Source organism: Hemicordylus capensis, chromosome 3, assembly GCF_027244095.1.
Source record: "Hemicordylus capensis ecotype Gifberg chromosome 3, rHemCap1.1.pri, whole genome shotgun sequence".
NCBI lineage: Eukaryota > Metazoa > Chordata > Lepidosauria > Squamata > Cordylidae > Hemicordylus > Hemicordylus capensis.
The window spans coordinates 311,312,351-311,337,393 of NC_069659.1; the positions used below are offsets into that span (position 1 = coordinate 311,312,351).

General features: G+C 43.3%; 1 protein-coding gene across 4 annotated transcripts in view; it reads left to right on the forward strand.

The window, feature by feature from the left end:
* The window catches only part of RHBDD1 (rhomboid domain containing 1), a 41,635-nt gene that overhangs the window by 14,259 nt on the left and 2,333 nt on the right, over positions 1–25,043 (forward strand). For all 4 annotated transcript variants that reach the window (XM_053313229.1, XM_053313231.1, XM_053313228.1 and 1 more), the window contains exon 6: positions 4,555–4,674. In XM_053313229.1, coding sequence (XP_053169204.1) covers positions 4,555–4,674 — 120 coding nt within the window. The remainder of the gene's footprint in view (positions 1–4,554; positions 4,675–25,043) is intronic.

Here is a 25,043-nt window from a genome sequence, read left to right on the forward strand (position 1 = left end):
CGGGAGTGCATTCCTGTTCACAACTGTCTCTGTAGTTGTTGCCTCATTTACCAGGAAACTAGGTTTCCCTGCTAAAAGAGCAAGCAAAACACCATCATACACACAAGCCTAGATCAAGCAGAGCATGCACAGCAGCCTAATGCATTAAACTGAAATCCTACTTATCCGCTGCTTGCGAAGGGAATGGTGTGGAGGCTGAATGATCTTACTCTACCTCTTTTCTCATCAGTGAGATTCTAACTTGGTTTACCAGGCATTACACAAAATAAGCATTATTAAGTGCAGGCTCAGTTGCTAGATTGGGCTTTGTAATTGCACGTAGAGCAGGAATTAGAATGTGTGGTTCGCCTTACAGATTAATATAGGTTGCATATCTCTTATCCAGACATCCGGAATCCGGAAAGCTCCAAAATCTGGATACCACGGTGTAACAACAACAAAAAAAGCCTCAGCTCACTCGCTTGGAGATTCCCACATATAAAGTATTCTTTATTCCAGAGCAAGCATATAAAATATGGGATTAGTCTTTTCTTATGATATGTATATATGTCAGTTTTTATAAACAACATACTTGACAAATGCAATTTGTAATTTTATATTTACATATAGTAGGACGACAAATCTCAGGCACTAGAGAGTCATGGCACCTAGGAATTTAACTGTGGCACTTAGAACATAAGAATAGCCTGCCGGATCAGGCCCAAGGCCTATCTAGTCCAGCATCCTGTTTCACACAGTGGCCCACCAGATGCCTCTGACAAGCCCATAAGCAAGAGGTGAGAGCCTGCCCTCTCTCTTGCTGTTTCTCCCCTGCAACTGTATTGAGAGGCATCTTGCCTTTGAGGCTGGAGGTGGCCTATAGCCACCAGTCTAGTAGCCATTGATAGACGTGTCCTCCATGAATTTCTCTAAGCCCCTTTTAAAGCCATCCAAGCTAGTGGCCGTCACCACATTTTGTGGCAGAGAATTCCATAGATTAATTATGTGCTGTTTGAAAAAGTACTTCCTTTTGTTTGTCCTAAATTTCCAGGCCTTCAATTTTATGGGATAACCCCTGGTTCTCATGTTGTGAGAGAGGGAGAAAATTTTTTCTGTCCTCTCTCCACTCCATGCATAATTTTATACACCTTGACGATGTCTCCCCTTAGTCTTCTCTTTTCCAAACTAAAAAGTCCCACATGTTTTAGCCATGCCTCATAAGGAAAGTGAGGCCTCTGATCATCTTGGTTTCTCTCTTCTGCAGCTTTTCTGGTTCTACAATGTCATCCTTAAGATACGGTGACCAGAATTGTACACAGTACTCCATATGTGGCCACACTACTGACTTGTATAAGGGCATTATAATACTAACATATTTATTTTCAGTCCCCTTTCTAATGATCCCTAGCATGAAATTTCCCTTTTTCACAGCTGCTGACATTGTGAACAAGCTCTCCATTGCAACCCCACGATCTCTCGCCTGGTCAGTAACTAACTGATGGCTCAGACCCCAACAGTGTATATGTGAAGTTGGGGTTTCCCCCCAATATGCATCACTTTACACTTGCTTACATTGAACTGCAATTGCCGTTTTGTTGCCCACTCCCTCAGTTTGGAGAGATCATTTTGGAGCTCCTCACAATCTATTGTGGATTTCACTACCCTAAATAGTTTAGTATCATCTGCAAATTGGGCCATTTCACTTCAACTTCTAGATCATTTCTTAACAAGTTAAAAAGCACTGGTCCCAGTACAGAGCCCTGTCCATTTATTCCTACCATCTGTTACCTGTCCTTTAACCAGTTACCAATCCACACATGTACTTGTCCCCTTATCCCATGATTGCTAAGTTTACTCAAGAGCCTTTGGTGGGGAACTTTGTCAAAAGCTTTTTGGAAGTCCTGTATCCACATGCCTGTTGACACTCTCAAAGAATTCCATAAAGTTAGTGAAGCAAGACTTGCCCTTGCAGAAGCCATACTGGTTCTCCTTCAGCAAGGCCTTTTTTTCTATGTGTTTAACAATTTTGTCCTTCAATAAGTTTTTCATCAATTTACCCAGCACAGATGTTAAGCTAACTGGCCTGTAGTTTCCCAGAACCCCCCTTGATCCCTTTTTGAAAATTGGAATTGCATTAGCTACATTCCAGTCCTCTGATGCATAGCCTGATTGTAGGGACAAGTTACACATTCTTGCTGGGAGATCACCAACTTCACATTTGAGTTCCTTCAGAACTCAAAGGTGGATGCCATCTGATGCTGGCAATTGGTTAATTTTTACTTTTTCAAGATAATTTAAAACATTCTCCCTTGTCACATCAAATTGGCCCAGTTCTTCAGTCCCCCAGCCTGAGAAGCTTAGTTTCGGAGCGGGGATATGGTCCGTATCTCCACTGTGATGGCATATACAAATAACTTATTCAGCTTCTCACAATCTCCTTATCCTCAACAGTCCCTTTCATACCCTCGTCATCGAGAGCAGAACTGGTCTTGTGGTAGCAAGCATGACTTGTCCCCTTAGCTAAGCAGGGTCCACCCTGGTTGCATATGAATGGGAGACTTGATGTGTGAGCACTGTAAGATATTCCCCTCAGGGGATGGAGCCGCTCTGGGAAGAGCATCCAGGTTCCGAGTTCCCTCCCTGGCAGCTCCAAGATAGGGCTGAGAGAGATTCCTGCCTACAACTGGCCCTAACCACCCCCAGCACAGTACTTCCAGTGACTGTTGCTGGTGTCTATCTTATGTTTCTTTTTTAGAATGTGAGCCCTTTGGAGACAAGGGTCCATCTTATTTATTTATTATTTCTCTGTATAAACCGCCCTGTGCCCTTTTGGAAGGGCGGTATAGAAAACAAATTGATGATGATGATAATGATGATAATACAACCTTGGAGAAGTCGCTGCCAGTTTGTGTAGACAATACTGAGCTAGATGGACCAATGGTCAGACTCAGTATATGGCAGCTTCCTATGTTCCTATCTAAGGATCCAATTGCCTCCCCAGCATATTTTCTGCTTCTGATATATTTAAAGACGTTTTTGTTATTCTCCTTGACACTTCTAGCTATATGTTCCTCAAACTCTCCTTGCATTCCTAATTGTCTGCTTGCATTTCCTTTGCCAGAGTTTATGTTCCTTTCTGTTCTCTTCATTTGGGCAGGACTTCCATTTTCTGAAGAAAGTCTTCTTCCCTTTTTATAGCTTCCCTGACTCACCCACACTGGTGTCCTCCTGAACTTGGTGATGCCTTTCCTCCTTCTTGGTATACATTCCAACTGAGATTCTATTATTGTGGTTTTGAAAGTCCCATGCTTTCTTAGGTGAAGCTGACCCTCCTGACTTTCCTTTCCCCTCATTTTTGAGAAGTTTCCTCTTCTGAAGTCTCAGCACATTAGTGTTGGACTTCCTTGGCAATACTCCACTCACATATAAACTGAATTGGATCACACTATGGTCACTGTTCCACTGTTATTCTGCAACCCTGATATTTTGCACCAGGTCCTAGGCACCATTCAGGATTAAGTCCTAGATCAGCTTCTCTCTTGTTGGTTCCATGACCAACTGTTCTAAGGCACAATGATTTAGCATGCCTAGAAATATATCTTGTCAATACCTACACATGAATGTGCCCAGTCTTTGTGAGGGTAATTGAAGTCACTCATTATTACAGTTCTGTGTCTCTTTGATGACTCTTTGAGTTGCTTCTCCAACTCCAGTTCACTCTCAGCGTTTTGATCCGGATCCACTTTCCTAGTTTCATTTCAGTCCTCATAGAGTTGACTAGGATATTCAGAGATAATTACCTTTATTTGTCCCAGGTAGCCCTATTTCTGTTGAAAGTACAGGTGAATCCCGTTATCCGCGGGGATTCCATTCTCTGCTGCAAGTGTAGATATTGGAACCACAGATAATGGGCATTGAGGCAGTGGGATTGGGGTGAGTTAGGTTCCTTGAGGTGAAAAAGTGGGCAAAAACAGGGGGAATCGTGCAAGAAATTTCCCTACCGTGCTCGGCAGGTCTTCAGCATTCCAGGAATCCCCCCTGCCATCCCAAATTGGTCATTTGTCCATGAAAAATCACGGAAAATGGTTTTTACAAAAATGAGCCACAAAATGGCTCCTACTCCCAAAACGGTTGCCAGAAATGACCTCGGAGATCATTTCTGGCCACCCTGACACCACAGATAATTGGAACTTAACCCTTTGTGTTCTGTGTATGCTGAGGTTGGGTGCCTGTTTTAGAGCCGTGGATATACAGAACCATGAATAGCAGTACTGCGCATAGCTAGGTCCATCTCTGTTACTTGTAAAGGGAATAAGAGAAGCCCATTTACTGTCTCCCTCCACAGTGTCCTTCATTTAGTCTGGTAATGTTGTCAAGTGTCCACTGTTCTAAAATTTTGGGCTGGCTCCTAGACCCAGAGAATACTTGTCAAGTCCTAACATAATGTAATCTTATTAATTTATATTTCTTTATAACTTTTATTCTCTTCCAATTTATAAAAAAATTACTGAAGTTGAATATAGTATTCATTCTTAAAATCCTACATTTAATTTGTATTCTCTCTTGTCTGTATAGAGTATTTTAGGTATTCAGGTACCCCATCGTACTCACCACAAGACTATAATGTGTACACTGGTGGACTGAATGAAGATGAGCAGTTTGAAAGGGCAGTAAGAAACAGTCTGAATGATAGTGGTAAGAATCTCCTTGTATTGGTTATATTGAGGATATCTGCTAGGGATGTGCCTGAATCGCTGTTCGAGCACTTTTAGGGAAATTAGGAAGGGGACTTCAAGGGAAAGGAGAGCAGGTGCTTACCTTCTCTCTACTGCCCCTTCCAGCTGGGACAGTGTATGCCCCCAAAAGCCCCATATACCATCATACAGACCTTTGGGGGGGGTGCGTCACCCAGCAGGAAGCTGGAAGGGGCAGTGGAGATCAGGCACTTGCTCTCCTTTTGCTTAAAGTCCTCTTCCTAATTTCCATAAGAGTGCTTGAACCATACTTCAAACTGTGGTTTGGGCATGTCCCTAATACCTGCAAGATTTATTATATGTTGAGAACGAATTCTTCATGTTTTCCTAGGCAGTTGTGCAGCCTTAAAAAATAAATTGAAGCCAAGCCTTATGCATATGCTATTTATATAGCATACATATATATCATCCTAAACTTATGTGTCTGGGCGATTTTCTTTTCTTTCTGTCAATAGCAAAGCTGTGCGAATTGAAATTTGTTCATGGATGAGACCAATATGTTCATGGCCTGGTTCCTACCGAGCCTTGAATTTATATTGACTTCCCATAACAAGGCAAAACACCAGTGTATCAACACATGCATGAAAGGAAAGCTGGTCTTGTCGCAAGCATGACTTGTTCCCTTAGCTAAGCAGGGTCCGCCCTGGTTGAATATGAATGGGAGACTAGAAGTGTGAGCACTGTAAGATATTCCCCTTAGGCAGTGGAGCCACTCTGGAAAGAGCAGAAGGTTTCAAGCTCCCTCCCTGGCTTCTCCAAGATAGGGCTGAGAGAGGTTCCTGCCTGCAACCTTGGAGAAGCCGCTGCCGGTATGGGAAGACCTTACTGAGCTAGATAGACCAATGGTCTGACCCAGTATATGGCAGCTTCCTATGTTCCTAAATGTCTCTTCAGTGGGGCACTCTCTGCTCACAGGAGCAACTGTCATAGCTTCTACTTCTGTACTGTCCAGTGGTGTCAGCAGGAATGGGCCTGTAGATATCTCCATGGAGGCAGTAGGAAATGGGACTGGCTGCAGCTGCAAGGGTTTTGGAACTACACAGACTCAACAATTCCAGTCTCTTACTTCTCCTTTTTTCATTCAGCCCAGTGGACAGAACTGATACTGGATTGATTCCCCCATTGGCAACTCAATAATCCTTGTACTCCAGGCTTTTGAAGGGAGCATCAGTTGATTCACCCCATTTTTAAACAAAAAAATAAGTGAAGCAGTAGCTTGTCAGCATTAAATGTCCTTCACATTGTGATGCTATAGGAGCATTACAAGTATAGAATGTGTGCCAGTACGAATGTCACATTACAGAATCTATGTGATTTAATTTGCAAGTTAGACGATAATAAAATCATGTAACTTGGAATGTTATCTCATTCGAGTAATACTGAATGAAATCGTTTGATGTTCTGAATGTGCAAATTAACTTGCAAAGATGCTGTAATGTGAATTTCCTATTTGCATGCATTCTGGAGGGATTCTGTGATGGGGTAGGTAGGACCAGTTGCTCTCCCCTGCTAAATATAAGAGAATCACCACTTTAAAAGGTGTCTCTTTGCTCAGTTAGAAAGGGTATGCTCAGTTAGAAGGGCTAAGTGTAATGCTCCTATGGCAACATACACCTCTAGAAGGAGCTGAACACCATGATTTTTAAAAATTGGATATACATTGCATATATTTAGCTTTAATCTAAATAAGGTTTTTGTTTATGCCTTTGTTTCTTGTTTCTGTGAAGAAAACTATTTATAGCACAATTGCTAGTGAGAGCTGTTTTCTATTTTTAAGTAGAATTCTTGAAAACCTTTCACTGGTGGCAACCAGTGAAAAGAATCTTTGTGAATCAGAATCTTAAAACACTCGGTAATTTTGAAAATGTTACCCTAAGGACACATTAGAACAGCATGCATGAAAATCTCTGGAGCCTTGAATTAAAGCATGCAATTGAGGCCTGGGAAAAAGGAATTGGAAAAATTAGGTTTTTGGTAATGGTTTAAAGCAGTATTAACTTGTAGAAGCAAAGAAGAAATGACTAATTATTAAACTAATTTTCGAGTTTCTGAAGTTTTAAAGTCTTAATGTTTGGCCATAGTAACTTCAATACAGAGGGAAACATTTATGAAAGATACAGTTTTATTCTGGTGCCTCTTGGATATAGAAGGCTGCTTTTCCTCCTCTAAAATCTTCTGGTGACTTTTCCTTCCTCTGTTAGGTGGGGTGGATGTACAGCACTAAAATTTCCTCTAAACTGAGCTCTGTATGTTTCATTCCAAAATATGATAGTAAAGAAATTGGGATAGGGCAGATATAGCTGGTAGTGGCCTTGGAGGGTTTTAACTTTTTAGCATGTTTAACTCATTGCATAGGTTATCTGGAGCTATCTGCCTTGTAGATAGTAGCTCCATGGAATGCTACCATGGAATGCTACAGTGTGGTTGTTCTCTCTCTTTATGTATGCCTCATTGTGATTGGGGTTATGCAAGTTCATCTGGGGGGCAAATCGTCTCTTGAAATGGGGGTGGAGTAGAATCTTGTCTATCCTTCCCCTGATGATTGTATGATATTTGGCTGTAGAATGTTGTCATTGGAGTGTGGCTAACCTCAGACTGTCTGAAATGGTAACTTGCACATCATCTTCGAAAGAAATGTCTGGAATTTAAAATGTGTATCTTTGGTAAATACAAGAACTACTACTTGGATTGAGATCATAACTTCCTGAAGCAGTTCAGGAATTAGATGTCCCATGGCTTCCCCTGTTGAATTCACATTGTACAAAGCTGCTTAAAGTGACTTTATTTTAAAACGCTGCTGTCTCACCTTTCCACTAAGATTGGCCTTTAAGACAGCTGACAATTCATGTTGAACACTGACAGTACACAAATTATAGCGAAACCAGCTTAAAACAATCCAAGCTAAAATATATAGAATGATAGTTAACAGCAGGTGAAATAATGACCAGGACAGTGTTGGCTTGCCACCAGAACTACAGCATATCAACACTGCACAAATGTGCCTGCAAAAGGGATTTCATCATTTTGGCCCCACCGCAAAAAGGCTCTGATTGGCTCAGACAATGTGAGGGAGCCTGCCAAAGCCTCAGGTTTGCACACTCCCCTCACACCATTTGCAAGAAGATATGAAAAGCTATTGCTTTTGAACTCACCACAGTTTCCCATTACATCCAAACTAGGGGGGTTGTGCAGGGCTTTCTTAAAAGGACAATTCAGAACTGCACAATGGTCTGTGAGTGCAATTTGCGCATGGAGCATGTTCTGCTGCAACAGAGACCTGTGCACTTTCCTTGGCTGTGCGCATATACTATGTCACCTGGAGTCACGTTCTATGACATTTTGAAGCCTACATAAGATAGGAGAAAATCCTGAGAAGTGGGGATTTGACAGCACTGTTGCATAAGAGTGTTACATTTATTGGTGAAGTCTCTATGCGGAGTAGCATTGGAGTCTGTGGGATGCATCTTTGGGGGGGGATGGGTTCTAGAGAAGCCTGAACTAGCGCTAGCTTTTCTCATTATCAATCACTTTTTACATAATCTGTTAGATATTTGGAAGAGTTTGTTCATGGGCATGTTTGTGTAACAGAAAGACATATTTCCCAGTTAACTACAGATAACTTTGCATACACAGTCCTGCCACTGAAACTAGCTGAATGAACTACTTTTTACACCAGAATATGCTAGGGAAAGGTTTACTTTGTGGGGAGGGGTATTTTTTAGAAGAAATTCTGAATATAATCAGATTTTAACTATTGTTCTGAACAGATTTTTTTACACTATTGATCTACAATAATCAAATCAATAATGCAAAAATGATGTCATGCCCAAGAGAAGCAAATCCAAACTTACTATGATTCAATTTCACCATATGTGGTAATTATGCAATAAAATTAATCATGTTTGAAGTTGACATCCTGCAAATTTCAAACTGTTTCTTTAATTCCCTTTTTGCAAGCACATTAATTTTAAAAACCCTCTTACATATATTAAAAATTGTATCTATCTTTTGAAGAGTTTGCCCGGTCATCAACAAGTCTCACCTACTAGTCAAAGATAAAACTTTTGTGTGACATGTTTGTACTGCACAAATTCAAATTCATTTTAGAACTGAACATGTTTGTGTGTTTGGTTTTTGGAATTGCACATTTTATGTCTGGTTGCATATTAAAAAAACAAAACCAAACCCTGGAACTGTGGTGTAACAAACCAGGATATCTGACCATAGCTTATCCTTGTTTGTTTTTAACATACCACAGTTTCTTGAGTTCTTACATTGATGGGGAGATGTGGTTAGATTGAAAATGGAAGTTTTAAATCTCTTCCTTCTTGTATATGGTGGAGGAAGAGAGGGGAAGGAGGAGCACATAAGATGAAGACTCAGGCAGAAACATTAAGTCTGAACCAGGCCCCTATCTTTGTCTATTGCTAACTAACCATCTTAGATGGCCTCTTTTTAAAACTGCCTCTCCATTCTATAGAACTTAATTCTACATTTTCAATCGCTCTTTTTTATATTGCAGTTTTCCTCCTATAATAATGTAAACCCTTGAAACTTCTGCATATCCTTCCATTCTTGACCAGGATGCAGGAAGTGCCAACTGCTTCCTCTCATCTCATGTTCAACAATGGCCTTAAATAGCTCTGGATGCTCATTAGCTTGTGTTCCCAGGAAATACAGTGTCTTATGATTGGCTTCTGTTTATAAAGCCACAGCTGTGTTAGTTTACTTCCCACATGAATTTTTTTTTAAAGTCAGTAAATTCTGTTACTAATAATACACATTGAAATGGTTAACCAGCAAATGGATGTCACGGTGATGGTATCTCTGATCCAGTCAATACAAACAAATAACTAGAAACAGCTGAACAGCACATCAATGTGGGTACACTAATCAGGGAGACATTTTAAACTATATTGTCTTCATATGGTTTCCTCTAGCAATACTTTGAAATGAATGTTTGTGCCACACAGGAATGAATATGTTTTTTAAAAATGCCTGTCCTGTAGAATATACAGCACAGAAGCAGAATTTAGAGACATTACATAAAAGGCATGAGCAAAGTAGCCACGTCATGCTTGGTACTGTTTTGACATTGCTTGACTGGTTAGCCACAGCTATAGCCACTTGGTTGGCATACTGTTATTAAGATGAGCTTAAAACTAAAATGAATACACCTTTAATTATGGCTGTGCTCAGGTATCTTACAAAACACAATGAAAAATAGCAAAACATGACCTAACCATGTCAACCATATGGTACAAAACATCTAAGCATTCTGAATGTTAATGGAGGGGATGTCTGTCAGAGTAGGAAGTCTTCATATTGTACAGGATGTGTGCCAATTATTGTGTTTAGAAGTAATTTTAAAATAATACTGCCCCAGAGAAAACCCCCAATCTATCAGATCATCCAGTAATGTAAATAAATTGTCCTTATTGAAAGGCTGTCTCCTGCTTAGCAGCCTCCTGCTTCAGAAGGTGGGGAGGGTGAGTTTGGGGTGATGCAAGCTGTGTCTTCTGAGGGGATTGAGCTCTGGTGTTGTTGGAGGATGGGGGCAGTTCAGCACTCCTAGGCATTGTTCTACTACTAAAAATATTTGTATACCACTTTTCAACAAAAGTTCTTAAAGTGATTTACATAGAAAATTGAATCATAAATGAGATGCTTCCTTGTCCCCAAAGGGCTCACAGTCTAAAATACTCCTCTTATGGGATTAGATTTGATCATTTTTGGTTTGTGGAAGTGGACAAACTGCTTCGCACTGTGCGTTCTACAACCTGTTCTCTTGACCCTTGCCCAACTTGGCTTATAATCATAATATCAAAGAGGGTCTGGTTAATATTATAAATGATTCTCTGAGGGAGGACAGGATGCCTCCTTGTCTTAAGGAGGCTATTATTAGACCACTTTTGAAGAAAGCTACGCTGGATCCCTCAGAGTTAGCTTTAGCTTATTACAGACCTGTTTCTAATCTTCCATGGCTGGGCAAGGTGGTTGAGTGGGTGGTGGCCTCTCAGCTCAAGGCAATTTTGGATGATGCAGATTATCTAGACCCATTTCAAACTGGCTTTCGTGTGGGCTATGGGGTCGATACTGCCTTGGTCGGCCTGATGGATGATCTCCAACTGGCTATCGACAGAGGGAGTGTGACTCTGCTGATCCTTTTGGATCTCCCTGTTTCGATACCATCAGCCATGGTATCCTTCTGGACTGCTTGAGGGAGGTGGGATTGGGTGGCACTGTTTTACAGTGGTTCTGCTCCTACTTCTCTGGCAGATTCTAGATGGTGTCGCTTGGTGACAGTTGTTCTGTTAAGCGAGAGCTGAAGTGTGGAGTCTTACAAGGCTGCATACTGTCTCCAATACACTTTAACATCCACATGAAACCACTGGGAGAGATCATCAGGAGGTTTGGTGCTGGATGTTATCAATATGCTGATGACACCCAGGTTTACTTCTCCATGCCAACCTCATCAGGAAATAGCATATCTTCCCTAAATGCCTATCTGGAGGCAGAGAAGAAGGAAACAGCTTGGGTGGGGCACTGACTGTTTTTTGCCTCTGCTCCACTTCTCTTCCAGGTGTGTAACATCTCCTGGGCTGTTGCTGAGCTGGGGCTTCTGCCAATATAAAGGGCAGGCTGGCCCAGGGGCTTGGGAGAAGAAGGAAACAGGGAACAGCTTGGGTGGGGCACTGACTGTTTGTTGCCTCTGCTCCACTTCTCTTCCAGGTGTGTAACATCTCCTGGGCTGTTGCTGAGCTGGGGCTTCTGCCAATATAAAGGGCAGGCTGGCCCAGGGGCTTGGGAGAAGAAGGAAACAGGGAACAGCTTGGGTGGGGCACTGACTGTTTGTTGCCTCTGCTCCACTTCTCTTCCAGGTGTGTAACATCTCCTGGGCTGTTGCTGAGCTGGGGCTTCTGCCAATATAAAGGGCAGGCTGGCCCAGGGGCTTGGGAGAAGAAGGAAACAGGGAACAGCTTGGGTGGGGCACTGACTGTTTGTTGCCTCTGCTCCACTTCTCTTCCAGGTGTGTAACATCTCCTGGGCTGTTGCTGAGCTGGGGCTTCTGCCAATATAAAGGGCAGGCTGGCCCAGGGGCGCAAGCCTCTTGGCGCGAGCCGAAGGGCGAGAGCACAAGGGCTCTCGTCCTTGTGGCTCTCAGCCGTGGGGCGAGCTGCCTGGGGCCTGAAGACCTTTTTCATCTGCCTTGAAGATCTGTCTTCCTTCAATTAAGACATCAGCAGAGATCGTATAAGCCTGGTCCTGGTTTTTAAATTAGCCAAGAAGCTGTGGTGGGTTAGTCTGGGTAGATGTGCCTGGGAGAGCGAAAAAGTGGGTCTGGAGTGGGGGCGGCAATATCACGGGTAGCGGGCAGAGGGAGGTATGGCGGTGGGAGTTGGGCGGGCCGTTACTGGGGAAATCGGTCCAGGCAATTGAGGCCTGTTCCTTTTTCTGGCCCCTCTCCCAACCCTCTGACCCTAGGGAGCTCTGAGAACACTCCTTCGAGGATTAGGGTGCTACTGCTGAATGCCAGGTCAGTTAACGCAAAAACATCTCTCATCCACGATCTGATTGTGGATGAGCGTGCTGACCTGGTATGCGTGACGGAGACCTGGTTGGATGCGCTGGGCGGGGTTGGTCTCTCTCAGCTCTGTCCTCCAGGTTTCCAGATCGTGCAGCAGCCCCGCCTCGAGGGCCGGGGAGGAGGCGTTGCAGTCATCTTTCGAGAGACCCTCCCCGTTTCCAGGTGCCCAGTCAGGCAATCTCAGAATTTCGAGTGTTTGTCCTTGAGGGTGGGCCTCCGAGATAGGCTGGGGATTCTGTTGGTGTACAGACCACCCCGCTGCACTTCAGTCTCCCTATCTGAGCTGGCGGGGGTGGTCTCGGAGGTGGCCTTGGGTTCCCCCAGGCTTATTGTTTTGTGGGATTTCAATGTCCACGCTGAGGCCCCCCTAGTGGGTGCGGCTCAGGATTTCATGGCCTCCATGGCAACCATGGGCCTGTCTCAATTGGTATCGGGCTCTACCCATGTGGCGGGACACACTCTGGATCTGGTTTTTGCCGACCGGGAAATAAATGATCTGGAGGTGGGGGAATTTGAGATCACTCCCTTGTCATGGACAGATCATCACCTGGTGGGGTTTAGTTTGACTGCTCCGTCTGCCCTCTGCAGGGGTGGTGGGCCGATTAAGATGGTCCGCCCCCGGAGGCTTATGGATCCGCTTGGATTTCAGACGACCCTCGGGGAGTTTCCAGTGTCCAGAGCTGGTGACCCTGTCGAGGCCTTGGTTGATCTCTGGAATGGAGAGATGGCCCGGGCTGTTGACACGGTTGCCCCCAAGCGCCCTCTCCGGCTTGGTGGAGCCCGTTCTGCTCCTTGGTTTTCCTTGGAGCTTAGGGCGATGAAGCAACTCGGACGACAGCTGGAGCTACGCTGGAGGAAGAGTCGTCACGAATCCGATCGAACACGGGCTAGAACCCATTTTAGGGACTATGCCGTGGCGGTGGGGGCGGCGAAGAAACGTTTTTTCTCCGCCTCCATTGCGTCTGCTCAGTGCAGGCAAACAGAGCTGTTTCGTGTGGTGAAAACATTGCTCCACACATCCCCCCGGACAATGGGGGAGGAGTCATTTACGGCTCTTTGTGATTGGTTTGCCTGTCGCTTTGCAGATAAAGTCGCTTGCATCCGTGCTGACCTGGACTCCAGAGTTTTGGCAGTTCCGGCAGAAGTGCCACTGGTACCATCTGGTCCCGTTGTTTTGGATTCTTTTCAGTTGGTGCGGCCTGAGGATGTGGACAAGATCCTGGGCAGTGTGCGGGCGACTTCGTGCGCTCTTGACCCTTGCCCTTCATGGCTAATAAAAGCTGCCAGGGAGGGGACAGGCAGATGGCTGGAGGTGATCGTTAATGCTTTGTTAAGGGAGGGCAGGATGCCATCGTGCCTTAAGGAGGCGGTGGTAAGACCTCTGTTAAAAAAGCCCTCCCTTGATCCCTCCAACCTGGACAATTATAGACATGTGTCTAACCTTCCCTTCTTGGGCAAGGTGATGGAGCGTGTGGTGGCGTCCCAGCTGCAGAGGGTCTTGGATGATACGGATTATCTGGACCCTTTTCAATCTGGCTTCCGCCCCGGGTATGGGACTGAGACTGCCTTGGTCGCTGTAGTGGATGACCTACGCCGGGAACTAGACAGGGGGAGTGCGTCCCTGTTGGTTCTGCTGGACCTCTCGGCGGCGTTCGATACCATCGACCATGGTATCCTTCTGGGCCGCCTCTCGAGTATGGGGATCGGAGGCACTGCGTTGCAGTGGTACCGGTCCTTTCTTGAGGGGAGGGTAAAATTAAAAATTGGTCTGCTTCAGGCGACGATGAACTGCATGGCTTTTGGCTTAAACACCTAACAAGTCTTCATAAACAACTATCAAAACAGTTCAATCACATTTTGCAAGGAGGTGATATTGAACAATGGCTAACAACTGGGAAAACTCATCTCATAATGAAAGACCCAGCAAAAGGTGCAGTTCCAAGTAATTATAGACCAATAACCTGCCTGCCAACCATGCTCAAATTATTAACTGGAATAATAGCAGATGAAGTGATGCAACACTTATTAACTAACAAACAGCTTCTAGTTGAACAGAAAGGAAATTGCCCGAACACCAGAGGCACAAAAGACCAGCTGCTGATTGACAAAATGATTTTAGAAAATTGCAAGAGAAGAAAAACCAATCTAAGTGTTGCATGGATTGACTACAAGAAAGCCTTCGATTCATTGCCTCACACATGGATACTAAAATGCTTAGAAACAACTGGTGTCAGCAAAAACATTCAGATATTTATAATAAAAAATCAATGAGCATATGGAGTACACAGTTAACAATCAATGGCGAGACACTTGGACAGGTTAGCATTAGAAGTGGCATTTTCCAAGGGGACTCACTATCCCCTCTGTTGTTTGTAATCGCCATGACCCCACTTTCACAAATACTAAACAAAACAGGCCTTGGATACCAAACATCTAAAACATCAAGTAAAATCAACCATATGCTGTACATGGACGACCTGAAGTTGTATGGAAAGTCCCAGTCAGAAATCGAATTACTGCTAAACACTGTCCATATATTCAGTAGCGATATAGCAATGAAGTTTGGACTAGACAAGTGTGCTGCATTAATAATGAACAGAGGAAAAATAACTAAAACAGAAGGAATAGAACTGCCCAAGGGAAGCAACATCAAGAACCTGGAAGAGAAAGAACCTTACAAATACTTGGGCATTCTCCAGGCTGATAACATTGCACACGCTGAAGTTAAAAGAAAAAATGGAAGTGAATACATCAGTAGAGTTAGAAAAATCCTCAAGTCCAAACTCAATGGCGGGAACACCATACACACCATAAACACCTGGGCTATACCTGTTATCAGAATCACTGTAGGAATAATAGACTGGACCCAGGCAGAGCTAGAGACGCTAGATCGTAAGACCAGGAAAATAATGACCATCAATCATGCTCTGCACCCCCGCGGTGATGTAGATAGGCTATACCTCCCTCGTAGCTCCGGTGGAAGAGGAATGCTGCAAGTCCATCAAACAGTAGAGGAGGAGAAAAGAGGCCTTGAAGAATATAAGTGCCTCTTTCTTCAGTTTGCAGGGTAGTAGTATTAGGCGCTATAGTGCATTTTGCTTCTTTATGTGTACTGAGTTAGTACTATTGGGGGAAGCTTTGTGTGACATTCTGCTGAACAAGAACTCCTAGTTTCTGGATGCTTATTCTGAGGACTCTGAGCATGTCACCACTGAATTTCATTAGCTATCATATTGGCCATTCCCATAGTGCTGTTAGGGTCTTTCTGCAGAGATTGTATTAGAGCACGAGGACAACTTAAACTTGCTGCATATTACCATTTTCAGGGAGGTGTTGTAGTAGCTCAGATATGAACAATGCCAGAACCCTACTGCCTGCTAGCCAGGCAGGGCTGAATTGGGGAGAGAGGGCCTCTCTGCCTGCCAATCAGTGCTTCATGGAAGTAAAGACTGCCCCCACCAGGAACCACTGGACGATGATTTGATGTCCTCAGGCAAATGTTGCCACTCCTCAATTCACTTACTTTGCCCTGTTATTAATGGTCTAGAAATCTGCACGACCTTGAGTCATTTTGCAATAATAATAATCCCAGTGGTAATTGGCACCCTAGGTGCAATTCCAAAACAACTTGAATACTAATAACAACAACAACAACCCCTGCTAACTGGGCAAAAAGGCACCCTTTAAAGTAGTGGTTCTCTTAGATTTTAGCACAGAGAGAGCAACTATCCCTATTCAACTCCAGCACTGAGTTCCTCTAGTCACTAGAGTCTAGTGGCTGTTGCTGCTGTCTGCCCTGTGGTTCTTGGGGGACAGGGAACCATCCCCCCCCTCACCTCTCTCTTGAAGCCACTTTGAAAACTTTCTTTTGAAAACCAGTATATAAATAATAGTGACATGTAATTTAGTATCTCCTACAGAACCCTTTAGAATGTTCACTTTTCACTTAAAATTTTTTAAAAATACTAGATCTTCTAGTATTCAAGAACTGGGGGACCAACATAGAAATTTACAAAAGGTTACAGCTAATGACTTAGAAAATATAATGTCTGAACTGTGCCCATGACAGTCTCCAATATTGTGAATAGTAAACCTTGTAAAAGATAGTATCGCGTAGTAAATGCTAGCTACTTCAGCCACATTTTAGTATAATTGTCACAATGTATCCCTCTACTGCCTAGAACACATCTAGATTCTTTCCTCTCCATTTTAATGTGTAAAAAGATGGGACCATCTTCACATTTGCCTCCATGTAACCCAAAGAAAGTGGGAGGAAGTACATGGCTCTGATTAGGTCAAAAACTGCCTTCAGGCCAAGTCAGTTGGAATGTACCACTGATGAGTGTGGAACTTGTGGAAATGGCTGCATTAGAAAATCGGATGAAGAGCCTTCCCACCCACCCACCCCCGCGGCAAGTACCCACCACCATCCTCAGTGGCCATGCAGTCAGGCTGAGTTGGGGATAGTGCCATCACAAGGGTAAGAGAGAAATCACTGGCCAGCATCCAGACTAAGTTAATCATGACTAAGACCCATTGAAGTCAATGAGAAAAGTTAGTCATGAATAATTTAAATCCCATTAATTTCAGTGGTGCTTAATCATGACTAGCAAGTATGGATGTTGCCCATACTTCTTTCCTCCACACCAGTAATGGTCAGTAAACAGCCAATGACTAGGAGTTGAAATGGCTGAAGTTTTGTGGTTGTCTCTTGAAGAGTCTCTTTGAGGAGTCCAGCTGTGACAGTTGCCCAGTGAACATGCGTTTCTGCTTTATGTGCATTGTAACTTAAGATACATTTTTATTGAGCAATTTTAGCTGTATACTAGAGACATGCCTCATTCAGAAGCTGTAGTGTTTCCTAAAGACTTAGGAACAATTAAGTAATTCCCTAAAGATTTTCCAAGTGGTACTTCCAACCACAATATCATGCATGCTTTCCTCCCAAAATATTTTCATTTTTTTCCAGGGACTTGTAAGAAGTTAGGAGGGAGTCACAGCTCAGAGGTAGACCACACATTTTGCAAGCAGAAGATCCCAGGTTCAATTCCTGGCACCTCCAAGTAGGTCTGGAAAAGACTCCTGCCTGGAACCCTACACTGCCTGTCAGTGTAGACCAGTGTTTCTCAACCACCGGTCCCTGGACCGCTGCCGGTCCCCGAAGGGTTGAGTGCCGGTCCCTGACTGGGAGTCAACCCACCCCCAACTGAAATCAAGGCACTCACTTCCTCAATTTTGCACATGGCACGGAAGAGGAAGAGTATCACGGAGGCATGGGACCCTTCTTGTGCCTTGCCTCCACGTGCTGCTGAGATCTTCCTACAGCTATCTTATTCCCTATCTTTACAGCTTCAAACTGTATGCGATGCGGGGGCATGGAGGAAAAAGTATGGCAGTGGGCGCCACTTGAAGGGCTGCTGGTTCTTGCATGCTCATTGTTTGCAGCCAAAGGTTGGTTGATTGAAACCCAGCTGCCTGTTGTGGTCGAGGCGCCTTGAGAGGGAACACTGTTTCCCTCTTGCATCAGTGGGGCTTGCCTGTATGTTGTTTTCATTGGCCCCATGTAGCTTTTGAATTTTTCTAATGGCCCAACATCCCCTCTCCATTGAGTAATCACAAGCACCTCCACTCCAGACATACTGGAGACAAATTTGTTCACCCAGGCTTTTAGATTCAGGGGTTCTCAACCTTGGGTACCCAGACGTTGGTGGACTTCTACTCCCATAATCCCCAGCCATAATGGCCAAATGCCATTGTTGTTGGGGGTTATGGGAGTTTAACTGAGGGACCCAAGGTTAAGAACCCCTAATATTCCATGTTTGCAAAAGATTCCAAATTTAATTATTTTAATGCTTATATTATTTTCATTCTAAACTGCCCAGAGATGCAAGTTTTGGGCAGTATAGAAGTCTGATAGATAGACAGACAGACAGACAGACAGACAGACTTGAAACCCCTTTACTAACTCCTGGTCGGGAAACTGTGCATGAAGAATGTAGCGGTCCTTGAAACGCTGCACGAAGAATTTAGCGGTCCTTTACTCCAAAAAGTTTGAGAAACACTGGTGTAGACAGTTCTGACCTAGATGGACCATTGGCCTGACTCAGTATAAACTGATCAGCAAAAAGAGACCCAAGATACAGTGAAAAAACGGTTCAGAATATATTGAACATGACCCATGAATCACATACATATAAATGCATTCTGCATAAGGATATAGACACATGGTACAACAGATCACTGGTGGCTTATGTTTACTGTTTAATAGATTTTGTATCTTTTAAAAAATAGTTTTGTTTTTCATTCTTTGGGACTAAAATGGAAGTGATACTGCACATGTGAGAAAAAGACACAGGGAAGCCGTGAACACCATATAGGTTTGCCTTGAATTTGTATACTTCATCTTCATCTTTTCCACCTTTCTGTTTCATAGTACTTGAAAATGTCTGTGGTTTTTTATGAAGAAGCATGGTTCAGTTTTGTTTTTCACTTACATATAATATAAGTGGGTGTTAAAATAAAACATTGCTATTTTGTGTTTGGGGGGAAAACAAACCAAACTTCAGTGCCAGTAGAAAGAATGCTGTATTATATATCTTTATACTGTACCCAGAAGTGCTTTGTGAACTTTGGACACACATGAAATAATGTCCTGGCATTACAACATAATTAGCAAGATCAAACACTGTTGTTATGGAAGAAACAGTCTGTCATCTGAGGTGAATTAAAGCCAAAGACGAACCTGATGTTTTGGTGCCAGTTGTCCAAATGTTACTAAAAGTGTCCCTTAGTCCATGATAAACTAGGAAACTTCTTTTTCCTCCAAAAGATTATGAAATTCTATTCATTATGAAATTTTCATGTCCCAGAGCTGTTTTAATTTTTTTTTTAATCCTAGTTCCTTGTCCATTACAGAGGAAAGTTAAGAGCAAGTCTTAACATTCTATTTGTAGATTTGTATGCAGATACTAATTTAATCCCTCAATTGCAAATATACCCATAAGGACCTTCAAAAGTTATTTTTATTTGGACTCTGAAACATGCCTAGTTTTAAATTTCCATGATAAATGTGGAGATTTTTTTTTTTTAAGTCTCTATTAAAACTATTGGCAGCTAGGAGAAAAACATCCTGGATAGACAGCAGTGTACTGTCTATAATGTACTATAAGTACAGTATATAATGTACTTATAGGTCATATCCCCCTGCCTCCCATTTTTATATGTAGTTCTTTGTTGCCAAAAGAGAGGAGATTTTTGTATGTGAAGAGATCTTTGTTTGTTTCTAGTGCTTGTTCTTTGCCTAAAGTTATAAACCAACATTCTTAGTATTGTAAACATTCCACTAAAGCCAAATGATGTGTCATAATCCTATTTGGGACTCTCTAAATGATACATGAAAATAGTTACTTTAGATTGTTTTGAAAGCAAAGAATTTTACACAGAAACTAAAGCAATGAAGCCTTTTATTGCCTATCAGGATTTTCTTGGGTTCATTATTTTCCTGATGAGAAGTGACGGGGGGGGGGGGGGGTGTCCGGTCAGTTTCTCGCAAAGAACAAGGATTCGTGTGACTACTCATACTGACTCTAGTAGTTCCCTGAGAGTCCCAAGACTTATAGGCAAGCAAGAGACTTTCTGAATGAAAGACTTCTGCTATGCCCATTAGTGTCCACTGCAGTAAGCTGTTTACATAGATATAAATAAATAAAATGATTCTTTGTCCCCAAAGGGCTCACAGTCTAAAACAGAAACAAATAATAGAACCCAACTTCAAGTATACGCTGATGAGATCTGAGCTGTCGGTGACTGACCAGGAGAGGGATCTTGGGGTCGTGGTGGACAGCTTGTTGAAAGTGTCGACTCAATGTGCAGCAGCTGTTAAAAAGGCCAATTCCATGCTAGGGATCATTAGGAAGGGAATTGAAAATAAAACTACTGATATTATAATGCCCTTATACAAAACTATGGTGTGGTCACACCTGGAGTACTATGTACAAGTCTGGTCACCACATCTAAAAAAGGACATTGTAGAACTGAAAAAGGACATTGTAGAAGTGGAAATGGTGCAGAAGAGGGCAACCGAGATAATCGGGGCTAGAGCACCTTCCTCATGAGGCAAAGCTTCAAAATCTGGGGCTATTTAGTTTAGAAAAAAGATGACTGTGGGGAGACATGATAGAGGTCTATAAAATCATGCATGGTGTGGAGAAAGTGGATAGAGAGAAATTCTTCTCCATCTCACGTAACACTAGAACCAGGGGTCATCCCATGAAATTGATTGCCAGAAAATTTAGGACCGACAAAATTTTTCACACAATGCATAATCAACTTGTGGAATTCTCTACCACAAGATGTGGTGACAGCCAACAACCTGGATGGTTTTAAGAGGGGTTTGGATAACTTCATGGAGAAAAGGTCTTATCAATGGCTACTAGTCGGAGGGCTATAGGCTACCTCCAGCCTCAGAGGCAGGATGCCTCTTGAGTACCAGTTGCAGGGGAGTAACAGCAGGACAGAGGACATGCCCTCAGCCCCTGCCTGTAGGCTTCCAGCAGCATCTGTTTCACTGTGTGAAACAGGATGCTGTATTAGATGGGCCTTGGGCCTGATCTAGTAGGGCTGGTCTTATGTTCTTATGTACCAGCAGCAGCTAATGGAAGATAGCTCTACTGCGGATGGATAGAGCCAGTTACTGAATCAAAAGAATCACCACTTTAAAAAGGAGCCTCCTTGCTCAGTTAGCAGAGATTAACCATTGACTGATGATTTTTAAAGTGCCGTCAAGCTGGTGTCGACTTTTAGTGACCACATAGATAAATTCTCTCCAGGATGATCTGTCTTCAACTTGGCCTTTAAGGTCTCTCAGTGGTGCATTCATTGTTGCTGTAATTTAGTCCGTCCATCCACCTTGCTGCTGACTGTCCTTTTCTTTCCTTCAGCTTTTCCTAGCATTATGGACTTCTCAAGGGAGCTTGGTTTTTGCATAATGTGTCCGAAGTATGATAGTTTGAGTCATTTGTGCCTTGAGTGAAAATTCTGGATTGATTTGTTTTCCTGGCTGCCCATTTGTTTTCCTGGCTGCCCATGGTGTCCTCAAAAGTCTTCTCTAGCACCAAAGTTCAAAAGCATTAATGCTTTTGCTATCATCCTTCTTCAAAGTGCAGCTTTCGCATCCATAGAGTGTCACGGGAAAAACCATTGTCTGAATGATTCTAATCTTTGTAGGTATAGACACGTCACGACATCTAAATATCCTTTCCAAGGTCTTCATTGCAACCCTACCAAGTGCTAGTCTGCAGCGTGTTTCTTGACTGCTGGATCCTTTACTATTGATGGTTGATCCTAAAAGGCAGAAGCTATCCACCACTTCAATGTCTTCATTATTAATTCTGAGGCTGGCTTTACATTTAATTATCCTATTTTTTCACTGTGCTCCTTGACTTTCATTACTAGAGCTTGCAGATCATTGGCATTCTCAGCTATCAGAGTGGTGTCATCAGCATAGTGCAAGTTATTGATGTTTCTTTCTCCAAATTTAAAACCATGCTCATCTTCTTCCAATCCAGGTCCTCTCAGTATATGTTCAGCATGTAAGTTGTGTGCAATCTAGCCACCAAACCGGCCCAGTTCGAGGCGAACTGGTTTGCTCGAACCGGGCTTGGTTCAGTTCGATCATGGACCGAATCACCCCGGTTTGGTTCTTGAATGAACCACCAAACTGGCCCAACTCAAGGCAAACTGGTTTGGCATCATACGTTTCATGCACACCCCTAACGTATAACCACAGGCTTTGGCAGTTGTCCTTTTGATATTCTTTTTGAATTTAGGCATTACAAATACAATACAATTACAGGCTCACTTTAGCTATATATGCTTCCACATTGGCAGCATTCGTGTGTGTGTTTGCGCTCATGCCTGCCTCCCGTAGCTAAATCCATACCCTCTGCTCAGTCAAGCTCTGAGTTTGTATCACTTGACAAAATGAGGGGAGGAACGAATGGGGGTATCTGAGGTACATGCAGACTTCCCCTTCCCTATAATGGCCTGGGGTACTGAGTGCCAATGCACACAAACATATAAGGCATGGGGATGGAGGAAACTGTTATGCCCTTGGAAGATCTATCCATTCAGTCTGTACTGATCTGGATCCAGCCTTTTCATGTTGCACATTATGTAAGGAATGAGCTAGTTGCATTTAATTGAGACTGAAGTAAAGATGAGTGGCAGGGCTTGTGATGTGGGATAGTATGAAAACCCAGCAGTCTTATTTGGAGGAGAGAAGAATTGGACACAGCCTGGAGAGCTGCCACTATCCAGCTCCCTGTGTTTTTTTAGCTGCCAATGGCCCTTCTCTCTCTCGTGCCACAAAAAAGCTACTTAGGAGCCATCTTGTTTTAAGGGGAAGAGAGAAGAGTCAAACACAGCCAATCAGATCTGATGTAAGAGCATCACATAAAAAGATCTAGCTCTTCAAGTCATTGTTATTTTGTATAGTGTTGCGTGGATGCTTATGGTTTTAATGCAAACTGCTTTGGGAGGTTTGCCTGAAAAGTAGTGTATAAATGCCAGGAATAAATGGGGGTTGGCCTCTCTTTGGCTTCTGTGTTTTATAGTCACTTCATTAATGTATTCAAGATACCTGCATTCTGTCTTTTTGAGCCTCGGCCTTACAAAGTAGCTACTGGATCAATCTCTGTAGGTGTATGTACAAAGTTAGGTTTAGCAAACCAGAGGTTTTTTGCTTAGAAGTCTGCAAGCACCTCTTTGTAGTGCAGCTGCTCTCTGTTCGTCATGGCAAACTGGATTGCACAGGTTGATCTGCTGGACTGGCTTGGGCCTGGTGGCTCTTGGATTCCCTTCTGACTTGATGAAATGTCATACACCTGTAGTATGAGGAGTTGTTCCAGGAAAAGGCTTTGCCTTATCGATTTTTCTTTTTCGCAAGTAGTCAGGCACTCTCTTTTATGATCCCTTTTGCATGCTGACTGCCTACCATTCTTGTAATGATTATCATTTTATTGTGGACTTCTGATCGTCCATGCTTCCTTCTTCCTAGATAGCCTGGACCAAGTCGAATTATGATTTCTGCTCATAATACATGGACATTTTAATTTTTCTTTAACACAGTTTGTTGTTTGCCAGTAACTCACTACTGGCAGGTGTGGGCTGTTCATGTATATCAGTGGTGTAGAATAATTGCAAAAGCGTCAAGGCTGAATAGTCCTTCATTTCTTGTCCCCCCCCCCCCCCAAAAAAAAAAATAGGGAGGAATCTTAATTGCTTTACAGGTTTAATAAACCTTTCTAGGATATGACCATCCCATAAAGCTCTTAAGAGTTCCAAGGACATTTCTTTATGCTGTTGGGTGTATTGTGTTAAAACTGCAATTTGAAAACAAGTGTCAACAGTTGAAAACACATTTCACTTCAAAATACAAAAGCCAGAAAGTATTTATGTGGTTTGCCTAGCTGACGAAATCTGTTAGCTAGCTGTTCTGCATCAGGGTTAGGATGTTGGTTATGCTGCTGATCTTTCCCGAAAAAACACTCCTGTGTTGAATAGACCACATAATAGCAAGTTTAAGTTCTGAACAGTAGCGGATTAGTACTAAAAAAAAAAATGTATATCTATATATCCCAGTGGGTTTTCACTTTATTCTGCTTTAGATGAAACCTGATGTGACACAGAAAGTACTAGATGCTGGCAAATAATCCCTGGGTTTCAAACCAGCCAGACAATAAACAACTCTATAATATTCAGTGCTGCAGCTTCTGTAGAGCCCATCTGTTTCAAAATAACCCTAATTCTGCTTACTATGCGGAATGCTTTGTTGACTGGGGTTTGTCCTAGTTTCCTCTGATGCGTTGCCTTTGAGCCTCTGGTGCCATCTCCTGGAAAAACTGAAGCATGTCCTGGGGCTGAGTTCATACTGTTTAGTGAAGCCGTAGATATAATAGTTAGCATTTGTACAGCTTTCCAGTTCTTTACATGAACTATCTTATCCCTACAGCAATGCTAGGGCAGGGGGTTTCAGCCAGGGGTACTTGTCTTGAACCCCTGAGTATACTTTGAAGCCTGGGGGAGGGGGTGTACACAGAACCCTCCCAGCTCCCTGCCTCACTTGCATGCTGCACCATTGGCTCCCTCTCCAGGAGGGCAGGGGGTGGAGTGTCAGGCAGTATACTTTCTCCTGCTCCTCTCCACATGACTGGTTATGTGTTCACGCTCGGCCCTCTCAGCATCGAGGGAAATGCTGGCTGATCTTGCTGCAGAGCCTGTCAGTCAGACTGAAGGAGGTGGGTGGGCTGAGCCTGAGCACCTAGCTGGCCAATGACGTGGAGAGGCGGGATCATGGCTGTGGTCTGCTTTGGCGCCCTGCTCATGAGATTCCAGAGGACAGGAGAGAGCCACAGCATAGAGTTAGGAGTCTAGATCTTTTCTTTGGGGGGCTGGTTCCAGGACAGATTTACTGAGCCTGTATTTTATTTCCCACCAACTTTGGCAAAACTTAATTCTGGGGATTACAGTTCTTGGCTGCTTAGATGAGGAACACTTGTTTTAAAAGGTTGAAAACCCCTGTCCTAGAGTGCAAGCTGTGGTTATCCTCATATCGTAGCAGGAAGGCTCAGGCTGGGAAGGAGTGGCTTGCCTAAGGGCACTTAGTGAAGTCATGGTAGAGGCAGCATTCCTAGTCTTGATTCGTAGCTCAGTTCAGGATGCCA